The sequence below is a fragment of the Lynx rufus genome, unplaced genomic scaffold (genome assembly GCF_022079265.1).
Source record: "Lynx rufus isolate CCGP_SWC_20201006 ecotype Redwood Valley unplaced genomic scaffold, mLynRuf1.p SCAF_3, whole genome shotgun sequence".
Classification (NCBI taxonomy): Eukaryota; Metazoa; Chordata; class Mammalia; order Carnivora; family Felidae; genus Lynx; species Lynx rufus.
In genome coordinates this window covers 89216285-89234355 of record NW_025814845.1, presented here as the reverse complement: position 1 = coordinate 89234355, position 18071 = coordinate 89216285, and the positions used below count along the sequence as shown (strand labels likewise).

The following is an 18071-nucleotide window of genomic DNA, read 5'->3' as shown; positions in this document are numbered from 1 at the left end:
GAAACCTCAAGTTGGTTTCACTTCGAGGCTCTCCATGACCCACTGGAGAACAGCCCTAGCTCAGGCAGGCTACACTTGTTTTAGGTAGCTACCCCACAGGTTACCTTCACAGTGCTTTCCATCTGGGCTTAAAGTATACCCCTCCGCGCACGTGCACAAATGGGACTTAGAGTCTTGCTCACACACGCTGCCTGTGCAGTTACCTTTCCTCAGCTTGCAGAGTTTCTGACCTAAAAAAGAAGATGGTTTATTTGGAGTGGAGGTGTATTTTGACAAGGACACTGCTTGATCCCTTCGTGGTTCTTAGAAGTCTAATCTCCCTGTGACAAAAGAAGGGGTGTTGTCTTTCATGGTGGTGACACTGCTTTGGAGCCAAACAGTGTTAGTCTGGATTCTGAAGCATTCAGAGAGGCAGCCCACTTATTTCTCTAATTGTATTATTCCTACAAAAGCACTCAGGATCAGACATCCTAATTAGCTGGAGATTTCATTCCTTGGGTTATAAACACTAAACACAAGTTATCAGTTTTTCATTTCTGCTTTACTTACTATATATATATAATATATAATAAAATACATTTATATTTATACGTATACAATTCTATACATTTCTCAGTGCTCATCCAGATAACTGTACTCCTTTTTTAAGTGTTTATTTATTTTTGAGAGGTGGGGACAGAGAGGGAGAGAGAGAGAGAGAGAGGATTCAAAGCAGGCTCCACACTGACAGCAAAGAGACATATATGGGGCTCCAATTCACAAACCAGAAGATCATGACCTGAGCTGAAGTTGGAGGCTCAACTGACTGAGCCACCCAGGCACCCCAAGTTAAGTGTACTCTTAATCCCCTTTATTTCACTCATTCTGATTTACTTTTATAAAAAAAGAATAATAAAACAAAAATTCTGAAAATGAAATACCTGTTTAAGAAACAAAAAAGCTTCAATCCTAAGAACATCTTTTTTTAAATATAATAGTTATAGGTTTGATCTATATATTCAGTTTTTAGGATCATTATTTAAAGAACATCTTTCAGACTTAAAATACACCACTGCCATATATCTTGTCCTCAAATTTCTGAGTTTTTTGCAGCCAGTATTCCATGTTTTACAAAATAGCCCAGGGTAAATAGCAGAATCTGCTTTGTGAGGTAGGTGTTTGGGTTGAATTAGCCAAGTATATGGAACAACAAATGGCCAACTTAGCACCTTTGATTTTCAGAGCCAGAGTCAAGAGACAAACTAGTAACACATGGATCCCTGCTCAAATCGTGCTCCTTCTCCTTTTTTACCAATTTTAACATCGACAGGATAATTTGTAACATGTTCTTGGAGATACAGAGTTAAGCTTGAGTCTGAGAGCAGATTTCAGGATCCATTTAGAAATGGAAGCCAGAACTCTGGCAAGAGGTGACAGTAAGGGAAGAAGGCGGGGGTCATGGATCAGAAGTCATGGAGGGGTTGAGATCAGTGAGAGCCTATGAATAATGAAAAGGACCCAACAGAAGCTCTGCTAAAAACACAGCTTTGCTGTGAATGGCACAGGGAACAAACCAGTGACAGCCTGAGCTCAGCAGTGCAAGAAGCTGAGGCCATTCTTTCTCCGTGTAGGGCTCTTCTCTGGTCCCTGTTTATCTACTTATAAAGAGGTCTCCTTACTCTGTACCAATTTCCTTCTATTTCAAGTCAGTAAACACTCTTTTTGACCAATAACACCACGACACAGTAAAAACATAACATATTCTTGGCCTCTTGAAAATGTCTCGAGTGTGCATCGAGACTACCTGGCATGCCACCCTTTAGGGATTCTGATTTGGTAAAAATCAAGAGAAAGGCTCAGGAATCTGCATTTCAGGAATCATTCTGATTCTGTTGCTGTAAGTCTTCACACACACTTTGAGCAATACCTCAAACACTGAATACTGAATGTACCAATGAAACTTCCCAGCCTCACCTCAGTTATGAATACCTCCTTTTAGCAAGTCTGTGTTATTTCCTTGGTGATTTTAAACTTGTTTATTCAGGACACCTGGGTGACTCAGTCAGTTAAGCATCCAACTTCGGCTCAGGTCATGATCTCGCAGTTCGTGGGTTCAAGCTCTGAGCGGGGCTCTGTGCTGACAGCTCAGAGCCTGGAGCCTGCTTCAGATTCTGTGTCTCCTTCTCTCTCTCTGCCCCTCCCCTACTCACGCTCTGTCCCTCTCTCTCTCAAAAATAAATAAAACATTAAAAAAATTTAACTTATTAGGACATGATGACAGAATTAAATATGAAATAAATCTTGCCAATTATTCAATACTGTTGCAATATCACCTACCTACTGAATCAGTTCAGATATACGTTGAATAGTGTCTTGGATACTGATTCCCAAAATTTTGTTTCTTGTCTATGGTTTTTACACTAATCACACATGTATAATTACACTGCTTTCAGGTTCCTACATGCTTTACATGTTCAAAGTGTAACTAAGCAAGATGAAAAATAAAATGATCCAAATGTTAAAAGTAAATGACTAAAATTAGGAGACAAATGCACCCACTTCAAATTTTTTTAAATGTATTTTTTAAATTTATATTTATTTTTGAATTTATAAATTTTGCAAGAGAATAACAACAACAAAAATACAGAAAGGTCTGGCTTGGCCTTTTTTTTTTAATTTGAAGATCTAATTGGCTTTATTAAATGATTCATGAATCCAGCAACACCCTATCTAGTAGGTGGAGAGGCAGTCCCCGGAGTTGGCCTTTTAATGGCACCAAAGTGCTTCCATTTTCTTGGTAACAAAAAAATCGAGGAATTATGCTTCCTATGAATATCCCTTATAAAAACCTTTCCAAATCCAGCATGATAGGCAAGTACTTAATTAAAGACTAGGAAAACTGAGTTCTGTCTTGATTCTGCCTTTACATCAAATCATTATCTCTTTAACCTTAGTTTCTTAATCTATGAAATAAAAGTGTTGGAATAAATATGCTTTGAGATCACATATTTTAAAAATGAAATTTTTACGGTTCTGTACAGAGCCAGATGTTTGTGGTAAATTCCTCTAAGTTTATACCTCTAAAGAGTCTCAACCTTAATTACTGCTTATGATGTGTTAATAGGGACTCAAACTGCCTAATGAAGAAAAACAATTAGCATCCAGGGTACGGGAAATGCTCTGTTCTTAATCTAGATCTAATATTACTTATTTCTTTTTTGTACTCTTCTCCTACCTCTCACCTGTGCTCACCTCTGCTCTTACTATCATCACCTTCCATCCCACTGCCATCACAATTATGTATGTACATCCTTTTTCCATTAACCAATAAGCTTCCTGAGGATAAGGCATGCAACCCATTCACATTTCATAGTCCAAACGGCATCTAGCATGGTGCCTTTTACAGCACAGGTATACCTCAAACATACAGAATATATGCACAAACAAAGCAGTGATCATGTCACCTGCGACTTAACTCCTTTACTTAGTTTTTCCTTGAATTTCCAGTCAACCTTAGGTTAGAACTCAGATAGACTATACCAGTCAAAGCCTCCTTCCATGCTACCATGCTGCTGATGGTTTTAATGGTACTCCTTAGCAATATATATCACTCTTTAATGGTGAAGATGGGCAGGAAAGCAATCACTATTTCCTCTAAATGGTTAGGCTGAGGATACGACCTGAATTCAGGCACCAAACACTTTAAAAGGTCATTTTAGGAAGTGGCAAAACATAGAGGATTGAGGGCTATATTTTTGTTTAATCTTCTTAATCTGCTGCTGTTCTTCAGCTTCAAATTAGGCCAAAGCTAGCACTGAAAACCACTGCGGCTGACCTCAAATAACACCCCTTCCCAGAGCCCAGCAGTGCAGCTTAATTACCTCTGAGATCACATTAAAGCTCCTAATCACAGAGTTAATGTCCACCACCAACTGCGCCTTCAATAAATGCCTGCCTAACACACAGGCTCTCGTGAGCTTTTCTAACGCTGAGTAAATCTGTAAATTTTACCCTGGCCCGTTCTGAAACGGTGCACATGTGATTCCCCAACCTGCTTTGTTTCTCTGGTCACCTTTTCCCTACCTCAAATTCAGTGTAAGACTCGCCTCATCAACAGAGCCTTCCTAGTCTCTTCCATTTGAACCCATTCACTTTAACCAGTCTTATAACTAAATATTAGCACATCCAGTATTTAGCATATACAATAAAAAATTGGAATAACATTTTATAAAGCATTTAAATCTTCACATTTAATTTTCAAAAGAAGCCCTTCACTAATCACAGCACATATGATCTTTCATTTTACAGATTAGGAAATAGTGTGTTTAGGATCACATATGGGTAATAAGGGGTAAATCTGGGACTCAAGCTCAAGCCTTCTGGTTGTAGACCCCATTTATATATATATATATATATATATTTTTTTGTATATATATATATATATTTGTGTATATACGTACACTTGTATGTGTGTGTATATATAACTATGGGTTTTTATAGACACCTATATTTTATTTCTAATTTATTTTCTTTTTTAAATTTGTTCAATATTTATTCATTTTTGAGAGAGAGAGAAAGAGCATGAGCAGGGGAGAAGCAGAGAGAGAGGGAGACACAGAATCTGAAGCAGGCTCCAGACCCCACTGTCAGCACAGACCCGGATGCGGGGCTTGAACTCACAAATCACGAGATCAGGCCTTAAGCCGAAGTCAACACTTAACCGACTGAGCCACCCAGGTGCCCCTATAATATATTTTCTATAAGAACCTAGTTATATTTTTGCTTCATTTATTTATTGTCTTACCCATTACTGAGTTCCCTGAGTAAATGACTTCTTCAATTTCCTTAAAAACTTTCCAAACTGTATATTTATTCTTCTTTGTTAATAGCAATAACAAGGAAGAAAATACTAGAATGGTCATTCTGTGCTATTGGAATTCCCAATTACAATAAAAACAAAAACCACTTAGCCAGAATTCAGCTAGTTGGTATCCTGAGCCACCTAAATTCCTCTAAGAATCAGAACGTAAACAAATCAACAGCCTCTGAACAGTTAAAAAATACAGTAAAACACCTTGGGCTGTAACTTTTTCTGTGAGTGTTCCTCAAGACAAACAAACATTTCTAATAAACTTTAAATTCATAAGTGAGTGATGTCTTGCAATATGAGTAGTACATGACACTAAACATAACAATCACAAATGACCCAATGGTTCTTCCCTCCCTCTCTCTCTCTCCCCTCCCTCTCTCTCTCCCTCTCTCTCTCTCTCTCTCTCTGGATTGTGGGTGATTGTCTCCCATGCTTGGATGCTCAGTCTCAGGCCACAGAAATCAGTGATTTTTCAGAACGTTGGAAGGTGCCCACACCTGGCACTAGTGTATGTTTTGTCACTTCAAAGCACCTATGGACAGTCCCTTGCTTTTCCATACAAGAGAAAGCTTCGGAATGCTTTTGCTTCATTCTAGGTCAGGCTGCCTGCAGATATAGACCCTTTCCTCTGCTGCCTTATTGCCAGTTACATTAAATACAGTAGATGACAAGATTTTATCAATACTGTGCTGTAGGGATGCCTGGGTGGCTCAGTCAGTTAAGTGTCCGACTTCAGCTGAGGTCATGATTTCGTGAATTCGAGCCCTACTTCAGGCTCTCTGCTGACAGCTTGTAGCACAGAGCCTGCTTCAAATTCTGTGTCTCCCTCTCTCCCACCACCCACTCATGCTTTGTCTCTCTCTCAACAATAAACAAACATTTAAAAATTTAAAAAAAATACTATACTGTACTCAACATCTGTCAGTGATAGTGAAAGTCCTCCTACACAATAACCCTCCTTTCTCTTGTCTCCCTCACACCAGCCATAAAGGTTTTCAAAGGTAAGGGCAGGTTAATTTGTTTATTTTTCTTTATATTTTGTATTTTCTTTATTATTTTGTATTATATTACAGTATTGTAATCATTTTTATATGAATATTTTGGGGTTGTGGAATGAATCATCTGTGTTTCCATTATTTCTTATGGGGAAATTAGCTTTGATATATAAGTACTTTGGATTACAAGCATGTTTCCGGAAAGAATTATGCTCTCAAACCAAGGTTTTACTGCACATTCTTTTCACTCTCAGAAGAGCCCCTTGGGCCCACTCAGTCTTATTTTGTAGCCATTTCTGACGAGTGTGACCATGGCACCCCACAGCACAGAGATGGAAATGCAAGGTGTTAATGCCACTCCCATTGTCACTCCCCATCCCCACTGCATTCCCGGCTGGCAGAAGGGACTGCATGATTCCAGTAAGCCCACACATTGCTTCAGCCCAGGTTTCCAGACTACCAGGGTCAGTTACTGGGAGAGGGCAGCTGAGATGACCCTACTGGTCATCTCTCCCACAAAGACTAGAAGCCTCAATTCAGGTATCTTCCTAGAGAAAGATGGTACAATTTGAGTGTCAAAATGATAATAACTGCAATGAATAGACACATGTCAAATATTTTTTTAAATCTATGAGTTTATCAAGATGCTTAAAAAGAGACCCTTGGGGCACCTGAGTGGCTCAGTCAGTTAGGGTCTGATTTTGATTTCGGCTCAGGTCAGGATCTCATGGTTCATGAGTTGGAGTCCCACCTGGCGCTCAGCACTAGCAGAATGTGGAGCCTGGTTGGTATTCTCTGTCTCCCTCTCAGCCCCTCTCCTGCTCACGCTCCCTCTCCCACAAAAATAAATGAACATTTTTTTTAAAGACCCTTTATTTCAAAAACAGATAAGGGAAAGAACTGAACATTTAATTTACATTTCCTATAAAAGATCCTCCCCAGGGAAATCATAGTTGATGTAGAAAAGTTCTTCAGCTAACAAATGCATAAGCGGTGATACAATTAGAATGTCATCACTTTGAAACTCTAATGAAAAAAAATGGCTCTAGGCAATGATAACCAATAGCTTCTGAAACAATTATGTGAAAGGTTGATGGGAAACTTTACAAAGGATGGACCACATTGGCCACACCTGAACTGCTAATGACCCTTGAACATCACAATAAAATCCAGAATTAGCCACTACATGTCCCCTAGTGTGATCAGTAGGAAGCATACAGTACCTCCTATAAATTAGTCTTACAAAAAATCTGAATCTGATCAGTCTTCTAGGCCAAAACTACCTGCTTACAGGAAATACAGAGCCATGTTAAATGACACCATGGGGTTTTGATCTGCAAAATCCAAAATGTGGAAATTCTATTGGACAAATGATCTGGTTTCCCCAATAAATAAATGGCAAAGAAATACCTCAGATTAGAAAATAAACAGAGTCCATGGCCAGGCGTGAGAAAAACAGCAAAAAGTAAGAGCTGACAGCAAGAAAGAAGACAGAAAAATGATAAAAGAACCATTCAAAATATTTAAAAGACATTTCAAGTAGTAGCAATTTTGTGTCAGTGCAAACCTGCATTTAAAATGCAGCTTTGGGGGCGCCTGGGTGGTTCAGTCAGTTGAGCATCCAACTCGATTTCAGCTCAGATCATGATCCCAGGATTGTGGGATTGAGCCCTGTGTCAGGCGCTGGGCTGAGCGTACAGCCTCCTTAAGATTCTCGCTCTCTCCATCTCCCCCTCTCCCCTGTCCACACTCTGTCTCACTCTCAAATGGAAAATAATAGTAAATAAATAAAATAAAACTGAGCTTTGTCTCACACTAGTCTGATGAATGCCCAGTGACATGTATCTTTGTAAATCTGATCCTAGTCATTAACAAAATATCAACAATTATTTATAAAGTTAGGAAGATATAGCCACCCATATTTTACTAAGATTTTTATGAAAAACAGAGAGATGTAGGTGTTTGAACTGGATCATTTCAAATTATATGAAAACAGAAAATAAGCATCAGTGGAAATATAATATGGTACAGCTACTGGGTGGAATATAGTATGGTGGTTCCTCAAAAAATTAAAAATGAAAATACCATATGATCTAGCAATTCACTTCTGGGTATATATCCAAAAGAATTGAAAGCAGAGTCTTCAGATATTTGCACACCCATGTTCATTGCAGCATTTTTCACAACAGCAAATACAGGGAAATAACCCAGGTATACATCGACAGATGAATGAATAAGCAAAATGTGGTATATACACACAATAGAATATTATTCAGCCTTAAAAAGGAAGGAAATTCTGACATATGTTAAAACATGGATGAAATAATGAAGGGGCACATGCACCTCAATGTTCATAGCAGCGCCATCAACAATAGCCAAAGTATGGCAAGAGCCCAAATGTCCATCGATGGATGAATGGATAAAGATGAATGGAGTATTACTTGGCAACCAAAAAGAATGAAATCTTGCCATTCGCAACTACATGGATGGAACTAGAGGGTATTATGCTAAGGGAAATTAGCTAGTCAGAGTAAGACAAATGTCATATGACTTCACTCGTGAGGACTTGAACACAAGGGAAGGGAAGCAAAAATAATATAAAAACAGGGAGGGGGACAAAACATAAGAGACTTAAAAAAATTTTTTTAATGTGTATTTATTTTTGAGAGAGAGAGAGAGAGAGAGGGAGAGAGCGTGTGCCAAGAACGAGTGGGAGAGGGGCGAGACACAGAATCTAAAGCAGGTTCCAGGTTCTGTGCTGTCAGCACAAAACCTGACACAGGGCTCAAACTCATGAACTGTGAGATCATGACCTGAGCTGAAGTCACATGCTTGACCAACTGAGCCCCCCAGGTGCCCCAACATAAGAGACTCTTAAATATGGAGAACAAACAGAGAGTTACTGGAGGGGTGGGGGGGAGGGGGGATGGGCTAAATGGGTAAGAGGCATTAAGGAATCTACCCCTGAAATCATTGTTGCACTATATGCTAACTAACTTGGATGTAAAATAAAATAAAATAAAATAAAATAAAATAAAATAAAATAAAATAAAATAAAATAAAATAAAATAAAATAAAATAAAATAAAATAAAATAAAATAAAATAAAATAAAAACATGGATGAAACGAGAACATTATGCTAAGTGAAATAAACCAGTCACAAGACAACTGTATGATTCTACCTATATGAGGTGCAGAGGGTAGTCAAAATCATAAAGACAGAAAGTACAATGGTGATTGCCAGAGGCTGAGAGATGTTATCGTTGATGCATATAGAATTGTGGTTTTATAAGATGAAAAGAGTTATGGATGTTATGGAGATGGATGGTGGCGATGTTATACAACAATGTGAATGTACTCAATGCCACTGAACTGTACAATAAAAATAGTTAAGATGGTGAAGTGCCTAGGCAGCTCAGTTGATTAAGCATCCAATCCTTGATTTTTGGCTGAGGTCATGACCTTGCTGTTTAGGGGTTCGAAACTTGCCGTCAAGCTCCAAGCTGACAGCACAGAACCCACTCAGGATTCTCTCCCCTGCTTCCCTCCTCTATCCTTCCTCTGCTCATGCACACACACACACACACACACACACACACACACACTCTCTCTCTCTCTCTCTCTCTCTCTCTCAAAATAAATAAACTTAAAAAAATAGTTAAGATGGTAAATTTGTACCATTATTTTACTACAATAAAAAAATTGGGGAAAAATTATGTAAAAAAAATACTTATAATTCTAGGATGATTCTTTTCTAGAAGTTTCCAAATAACCAAGGTTTTATAGTAGACCCTCCAGCAATGACATAATTAAAATGAATCAGAGTCCCACTTGGGCTGTTTTATCTATACTAATCACTTCCATGAGCAGGTAGACCTCCAGGTGGGAGCAATTCTCCTTCACGAACTCTCAGAACTAAAGAAATTCAGCAATATTTTTTGTGCAAGAAATGAATACAAAGCATTTTGCACAGTGTTGATAGTAGACACCCTTCATTTACCACAGAATATGCTTTTGAAACTCTTATGAGCATAACACTGGAATCTACATTTTTTTAATGTTTTATTTATTTTTGAGAAGAGAGAGTACTAGCCAGGGAGGGGCAGAGAGACTGGGAGACACAGAATCCAAAGCAGGCTCCAGGCTCTGAGATGTCAGCACAGAGCCCGACTTGGGACTTGAACTCGTGAACTGTGATATCATGACAGGAGCCAAAGTTGGACACTTAACCGACTAAGCCACCTAGGTGCCCCACTGGAATCTACACTTACAGAATACAAAAAGAAAAAAACAGAAGAAAGCAAAGATATTTGGACCTTTTATAAAAACTAGTCTGTGAGCAAACTAGTTGCAAAAAATCACCAGAAGCTGAGCTTGAAATAATGTCATTAACACTGTATACAAAGGAGTTCCCACACTGGCTCTGAGATTCATATAATAATGTGGGTGTTGGGACAGCCAGGAGAGCATTGTTGCTTAGTGACTTTAATCACACCAACAAAATTGGGTGATCAATTCTGTGACAGCCAGGGGAGAGGGGTGTGTGTGTGTGTGTGTGTGTGTGTGTGCGCACGTGTGTGTGTGAGAGAAAGAGAGAGAGAGAAATAGGTTTTGGCCCCATGATCTGTGCACACCAAAGCATTTAACTACTAGGAGGCCATGGATAGATAAGAATACACCAAATTACAGATTTTTTTGAAACAAATAAGGCAGAATCTAAGATATGAAATGATAATAGTAAGAGTGTGGTTGGGGAAGAAGCATGGTGTCACTCTCTCTGGGTTCAAATCCCAATTCCTCCAGAGTGTGACCTTGAACAAGATATTGTGGCATTTCTGCAACTCAGCTTTTTAATCTATAAAATAGTAATAATAATCATACCTAGTTCATAGGGTTGTTGTGAAGATTAAATGAGATAATATGGGTAAAGCCAGAGCAGATAATTCTTTACATACTCAATCACAATATAATTACTCACTCAATAATTATGACTCTTTATATTATTTCTTTTTGTTGTTGTTGTTGTTTATTTTTTTAAAGTAGTCTGCATGCCCAGCACAGAACCCAATGCAGGGCTTGAACTCATGACCCTGAGATCAAGACCTGCACTAAGATCAAGAGTCAGATGCTTAACCAACTGAACCACCCAGTTGTCCCTATTTCTATTATTTTTAAGGATGACAGCCTGTGGCATTGTCCTATTTTATTTCCAATGCAGCAGCCCATGCGGCTTCTAAAATGATTATTTCTAGCTCAGACCTCTTTCTTGAGAACTAGATCAATTCAAAGAAAAAAAGAAAAAGACACTAAGGCACAATGGGAATTAAGTGAGAAAACTGATTTAAAACATTGGGAATTTAGGGGCGCCTGGGTGGGTCAGTTGGTTAAGCGTCCAACTTCGGCTCAGGTCATGATCTCGCGGTTCGTGAGTTCAAGCCCCATGTCGGCATCTGTGCTGACAGCTCAGAGCCTGGAGCCTGCTTCAGATTCTGTGTCTCCCACTGTCTCTGCCCCTCCCCTGCTTATGCTCTCTCTCTCTCTCCCTTTCTCTCTCTCTTTCTCAAAAATAAACATTAAAAAAAATTTAAAACATTGGGAGTTTAGTTATAATAAACCAAAGGGAGCAGCCCCAGTGAAGACTGTCCCTTGCACCAAGGGAAAGGTAGGGCTTACAGCACCTAACGAAAACAACATGTACTTAGATATGATACCTCTTTAAAACTTGTTCAGCATATTATTTTGGGGAGAGAGTGACAAAGCGTGTTCTTTCCACTCTTTTTTTCCCCCAACTATTGTTTGTTTATTTTTTTATAGAACAAATCTCTTATTTTCCATTGTAGAATAGGCTATACAAAACATTTTGAGTGTATCTCTGGGCTTCTTGAAATGTCTTTTTTTTTCAACTATTATTTATAAAATGTCCTCTATGCACTGGGGGTGCAATGGAGAGGTGTCCTCCTGTCCTCGTAGGAGTAAGGAAATTTAGGAAGATGAACAATAAGTGACAGGTGAGGGAAATCTGTTATTCGCGAAAAGTTAACCAAGGCTAATCATGAGTGGGGCAGCAAAGGTGTTTCTGAAAGAAGGAAATTTGAGCTATTTCTCAGAGGATAAGGAAAATGAGCCCATGCAGAGAAGGATTGAAAGCATGTTTCCGGACATGCTGAAAGGCCTGGAGGAAAGAGCAAACATGTCTTGTGGGAGGAAATGAAACCTTTGAACATGGCTGCAGCACAGAATGTAATACAGATAATGGCAAGAGATGAAGCTGAGAACCTTCTGTGAACAGCTGTGAACAGGTTAAATAAAGAAACTGGATTTTTATTATTGGCAACAGAATTGTTGATTGGTTTTAACCAAGGAATGGCATGATTGGGCTCTGATTTCTGAAGGGTTATGCTCCCTGCAGCATGGAAAAGAGAGGCAGGAACACTGATGAAGCGGACATTAGGGATGGATCACTGCCAGATAGAGCAAGAGTGGTTCGATGGCAAGTGGGGAGATTGGTGGGAGCTGGAGGTTGATTTCATGGGGTGGGAGTGGGAAAGAGAGAGGAAAGGGTCATACCCAGATTTCTGCCTTGGGACATGGGGTGAGATACCACCCACTGAAATAGGGGCGCTGGAGTCAGGGAAAAGGGAGGTAAAAGTTGGTAGGCCAATTATTTCCTTTGTGCCAGAGGCCCTTGAAAGAAATCCAAGTAGAAATGCTCAGAAGGCAGATAAATATATAGGCCTTAATAAGGAAATTTTCCACATGCCCACTGCAGGACCCTGAGCCTGGAGGGTGCAGACAGCAAGCAGGTGTGGCCCAGATGAGAGAACTGAGTGACCACCTTGAGGAAACTGGTCAGAAGTATCAGAAAACCATCCTGATGGTGAAACTGTGGCTCTACCGCTTGGCTTTGGGGTTCAGCCATTAGCTGCAGCCAGCTCCTCTATAACCAGGCAATCCGAATCAATTAGCCATGGATTATTTAAACCAAAAAATGACTGCAGTCTTCCTTATGAAGTTTTGTGGCCTTGCCCTTGGTCGGACAGTCTTCACTGGGGCTGCTCACTTTCATATGCTATGAATAAATCCCCAGTGTTTTAAATCAATTTTCTCTGTAGTTCAACTCTCACTGTGCCTCAGTCTCTCTTTTTTTCTTTTTGGTCTAGATCTCAAGAAAGTGGTCTGGCTAGAAAGAATAGAGTTAGGAGTCAAGCGGACTGCTGCGTAGGAAATAAAATAGGAAAATGGCATAGGTTGTAGGGCCCTTAGAGACTAACAAGGCACTTAGCCAGATGAGTGGTTCTGAGAAATCACGTGGGAAAAAGACACCTGTTTAATTTCATTTAACCCAGCCTGTCTAAACCATTTGATCCTGAAACTTTTTTGGCCCCAAATAATCCCATAAAATCCCACAGAACTAGTGTCTTTTAGAACATACTTTGATAAGTCATAGTTTAGGCATTTGGCATGAAGTAAGTTTATTGACACTCTCATGTGTATAAATACTTACATTTTATGTAAAAAATAATGTCAACCAGGTTACACGATTTTTCTCAGTTATCTCCCCACTGAAGTAATCTCGTGACTAAATGCCTTGCAAACCAAAGTACTATTACCATCCGCCTGTTGTAAGCCCACTATCCAGAAGGAACTAACAAGCCTCTAGAGTAGTATGTCTTTAAACGTGAAGGCACTTTGGGAACCTGAAGGCAGCTCCATACCATCTTCCTAGGGAGGGACAATTGCATATTTTCGTCTAACCATACAATCAAGAGATTCACAGACCCTAAGTCCCACGTGAAGAATTCCTGCTCTGCCAGGCACTAAAACAATTTACACCTATTTAATGGTAGCTGAAGTAACAGCGTCCTTGAAGTCAAAAGCTCTTCACACTTGGAGTATATATGAAGCCCAATCTTTGATCAATAACTGGAGCCAATATCACCAATGCCACCGTCTTCTAGATTTCAGGTTAGCCTGTAGCTCTGCAGCTGGCAGCGGCTTCCCAACCAAATGTTGTTCTTTGCCAGATTGTTTGAAGCTGTTTTGTAATAAATCATTATAGGTTTCCTTCTGAAATTCATGCTTTCAGTTATCGTATTTGACTTCCCTATCAAAAAAAAGCTGAGTAATAGTGAAGGATTCTGAAGAGTTAAAGTGTTTATGGTGGAAAGAACAACAGACTTAGCACCAGGTTTTTTTTCTCCTATAATCCATCATTAACAAGCTGTGTAATCTTGGAAAACGCACCCTACTTCTCTAGGCTTTAAACAGTTCAGTTATGAAATGAGCACAGTTATTGCTGACCTTTCTGTTTCACAATACTGCTGTGGACAAACCAATAAAATAGTGTTCATGAAAATACTTTGGAAACCATGAGGTTACACATAAATGTAAGAGGTGCTGATGGACATATCTGTAACTACTACAAATGACACTCAATAATTATTCATAGTAGTTGTTGGTTCTAATTTTGTTGTGGGTAATCACCACTTGGACAATGAGTCATATTTGAAGACAGCTTGAGTCCCTATTTCCCATGGAAGGTATCTGGCAGAATATCAGTTTCACTGTTCATGTGTGGAATATGGTCACCATCTCATTTATAACACTCCACCAGGTTGTTGCTATTTAATGTTACACTCCGACCCACAGATTAACTGTTTCCCACAATTTCTGCTTTACAAATTCAAGTATCAGTTTTTAAAAAATGACTTCTCTGGGGCCACCTGGGTGGCTCCATTGGTTGAGCACGTGATTCTTGGTTTCAGCTCAGGTCATGATCTCACAGTTCATGATGGTGCTGATAGCACTGAGACTGTTTGGGATCGCCTGTCTCCCTCTGTCTGCCTCTCTCTCCCCTGAACCCCCCTCTCCCTCTCTCAAAAATAAATAAACATTGGGGCGCCTGGGTGGCTCAGTCGGTTAAGCGTCCGACTTCGGCTCAGGTCATGATCTCACAGTCTGTGGGTTCGAGCCCCGCATCAGGCTCTGTGCTGACAGCTCAGAGCCTGGAGCCTGTTTCCAATCCTGTGTCTCCCTCTCTCTCTGCCCCTCTCCCAGTCTCACTTTGTCTCACTCTGTCTCTCAAAAATAAATAAATATAAAAAAAAATTTTTAAATAAGTAAACATTAAAAAAAAACTTATCTGACTAAACACCTTGGGGTGAGTTCAGTGAAGGGTGTACTGAGAAAAAAAAAATAGGTAATAAGGGGTAGGGCCCTTGCCTCCTCTTGACTGGATGACCAGAGACTGCCTATCTGAGGACATACTGAAGCTCAGAATTGAAAGGAAGTCTAGGAAGAGAAAGGAGTGACTCCAAAAGCCTAAAGACGTGAAGGGGATGGCATGTCATAACAACTATGGAAAGACTTGAGTCAGAATCCAGTGAGGAACAGAGTGTTAGATAAGTTTCATCAAATATTGATCAACCTGGTAAAATGTTACATTTCAGTCTAAAGGCACAGGAAAGCTTTTGAAGGGTTTTAGGCACGGGAGTTAATGGATCAGATTAGCTATTTAAGGTCAAGAGGCAAGAACAGAAAGATTAGTTGATTGGCTACTACAACAGAACAGGCAAGAAATGCTGGTTGTTTGGACGATGGTGGTGGCAGTAGAGAAGAGAAATGGATATTTGAGATGTATTTAGGAGGTAGAATGGAAAGGGTTTGGTGATAGATTGGAAATTGGGGGTGAGGCAGTGGAGGAATCAAGGATGGCTCCTAAGTGTCTGGCTTGAGCAGGTGGACAGGTGGGGACTAAGTGCCAGACCCTGTTCAAGGTCAAAGATAACTCACCAGGTGCCCAAGCATCACTCTCTGCCTTGGGCTGTAAAAGTGGATGCACTACTTTGATTCCACCAGGTGGTACAAATGATGGATTGAGGTTGATTCTAACCATATCCTTCCCAGTGTGTTTGTTAGCTATCCAAATTGTCTTCTTTTTCCATGTTGAATAGAAGATACGATCACCAAAAAGGGACATTGCAAACAAACTGTGCCTTAAAAAAAAAAAAAAAAAAAAAAACAGAAAAAAAACCATAAATAATAGCAGAACACTTCTTCCTGGGCTTATTAACATTTCACTTCATTTCAGTGTATTGACTAAATTTTAATTACCTACCTTTCCAATTGTTTCTCCTTTAGGTTTAGAAGCAGATGTTAAATTTAAAATTTTATTTATGTAGTCATAATCTGAATTAATGGGATATGATTTCTAGCTTAAACTTCATTGTCTCATTCTTTTGCTAATCAGCACTTAAGTGTGATGAAAATAAAACAAAGAAGAAAATAGGAATTGTGTAAGAGTGCATTCTGGTTGTATCCATTTCACACTTGACTAATTTCTGCCTCTTACCAGAAGCAGGAGAGTCAGTTACAGGCAAGACAGTAAATCAAATGAAACATAGGTGCTTCACAAATACATGACATAGTAATTCAAAACAAAACAAAACAAAACTGTAACCAACATGTGAGAATTTACCAGATGCCAAAACTCTGTTAATTATTTTTATTTGCATTTCTTTACTTAATTAATTTTACTAAATTTCACAATAATCCCAAAAAATAGCTACTGCTATTATCCGCATGTTAAAGGAAACTGAGAAGTCATGTAACCTTCCTATAAGTGGTTAATCTTTTATTATATTATAGGACATTATCCTAATATAGGATATCATTTTCTTATGTTATAGGACAAGCCACTTGTCCTATAAATGGTAAATCTAGGACTGGTTCTCAAGTCTTTTGGACGCCCCAGTCTGTGCTAAACCACTGGACAAACTTCAAACAGCAATTGTTTTTTACGCCAAAAGCACAACTTACTGCGTAAGGTGTTTGTTAAAATGTACAGAACCTCCATCATAATTACAGGAACAAATATAAGAATTGCTTCCGTCTCTATTGTTCTGAATCCAAAAAAGCCGTTTATCAAGCACATCCAGTGACACAGCAGTTATTCTTTCTGACGTCTCTAACAGAATCTTCACTTCCACACCATTGAGATCTGCTCTGTGGAGGCTGCCAGCCACCTCTGAAGACCAAAATATAAACCTGAGAGCAAGCACATTACATAGACACATAACTGAATGTAAAGTCATTTAAATGGCCAACTCTTCCAGTGTTTCAGATGCCCCCAGGATGAGTGTGACTATTTTGAATGAAATTCCAATTCAACAAACATTTACTGCCCTGCTGTGGAAATTCCATGTGATTTCAAGTTAAAAAAGCAATTGTGCTTGTACAGCAGCAAATCACGGTACTCAAAAGCACTATTTGTACAGGGAGCCTGCCTTGGTTCAAATTCAGGCCACTTTCTCAATGAGAAGGTCCTTTTGAGTTCAAAATACTATGATTCCAGGAACTACCATCAGCGTTTTGAAATACATTTCAGTGTCTGAAAACAGCAGTTACCTTTCTACTGGATCAATTGCTACATTTGCAGGATATTTTAAGGCGCTTAAGAGAACACGGGAATTGTTTCCTTTCATGTCTGTTACTGTAATGATTCCTTCCTGTTGATTTGACCAAATAAGTTCTTCATTTATCCAATTTATTGCCATTCCTGAAACATTTTTCTCTATATTGCATACTGTCTGTAAAATCAAATTTCAAAATATTAATATTTTCTCATTCACATAACCATTGTTTTCATCTTTATGTATAAAAATCTATTCTTTTAGGTACTTGTCATTTTTGTGCACTCACAAGATCTTAACATATGGCACAGTTAGGGTGCCATTGTTTTGACAGAGCAATGTTAACCCTACCACACGAATATTTCTGGGCATAGGATTTATACATTAGTTTTAAAGTGGAAAACTATCCTATCTTATTGAAATTAGGCAATCAACCATAATGTACTAATAATTTCAACCATAATAACAGTGGAATTTCCAAGTTATTTTAAAGACACTTTATCCATTTGCTAATGGAATTTTCCATATCCTCACCTGAACCCAATTCTAAGCTCTGTGAGATTCTAAAGATGTGCTTGACATTTGTGCACAGAACTTTAAAATAAATGAATTTCTTGGGGCGCCTGGGTGGCTCAGTCGGTTGGGCGTCCGACTTCGGCTCAGGTCATGATCTCACTCAGGTCATGATCTCACGGTTTGTGAGTTCAAGCCCTGAGGTGGGCTCTGTGCTGACAGCTCGGAGCCTGGAGCCTGCTTCGGATTCTCTCCCTCTCTCTCTGCCCCTCCCCCGCTCACACTCTGTCTCTCTGTCTCTCT

General features: G+C 39.3%; 1 protein-coding gene across 1 annotated transcript in view; it reads right to left on the bottom strand.

Annotated features, from left to right (window-relative positions):
* EGF (epidermal growth factor) overlaps nt 1-18071 on the bottom strand; it is a 96155-nt gene that overhangs the window by 50751 nt on the left and 27333 nt on the right. The window contains 4 exon segments of the mRNA XM_047091156.1: nt 105-230; nt 15637-15839; nt 16663-16890; nt 17251-17432. Of these exon segments, the coding sequence (XP_046947112.1) occupies nt 105-230; nt 15637-15839; nt 16663-16890; nt 17251-17432 (739 nt within the window).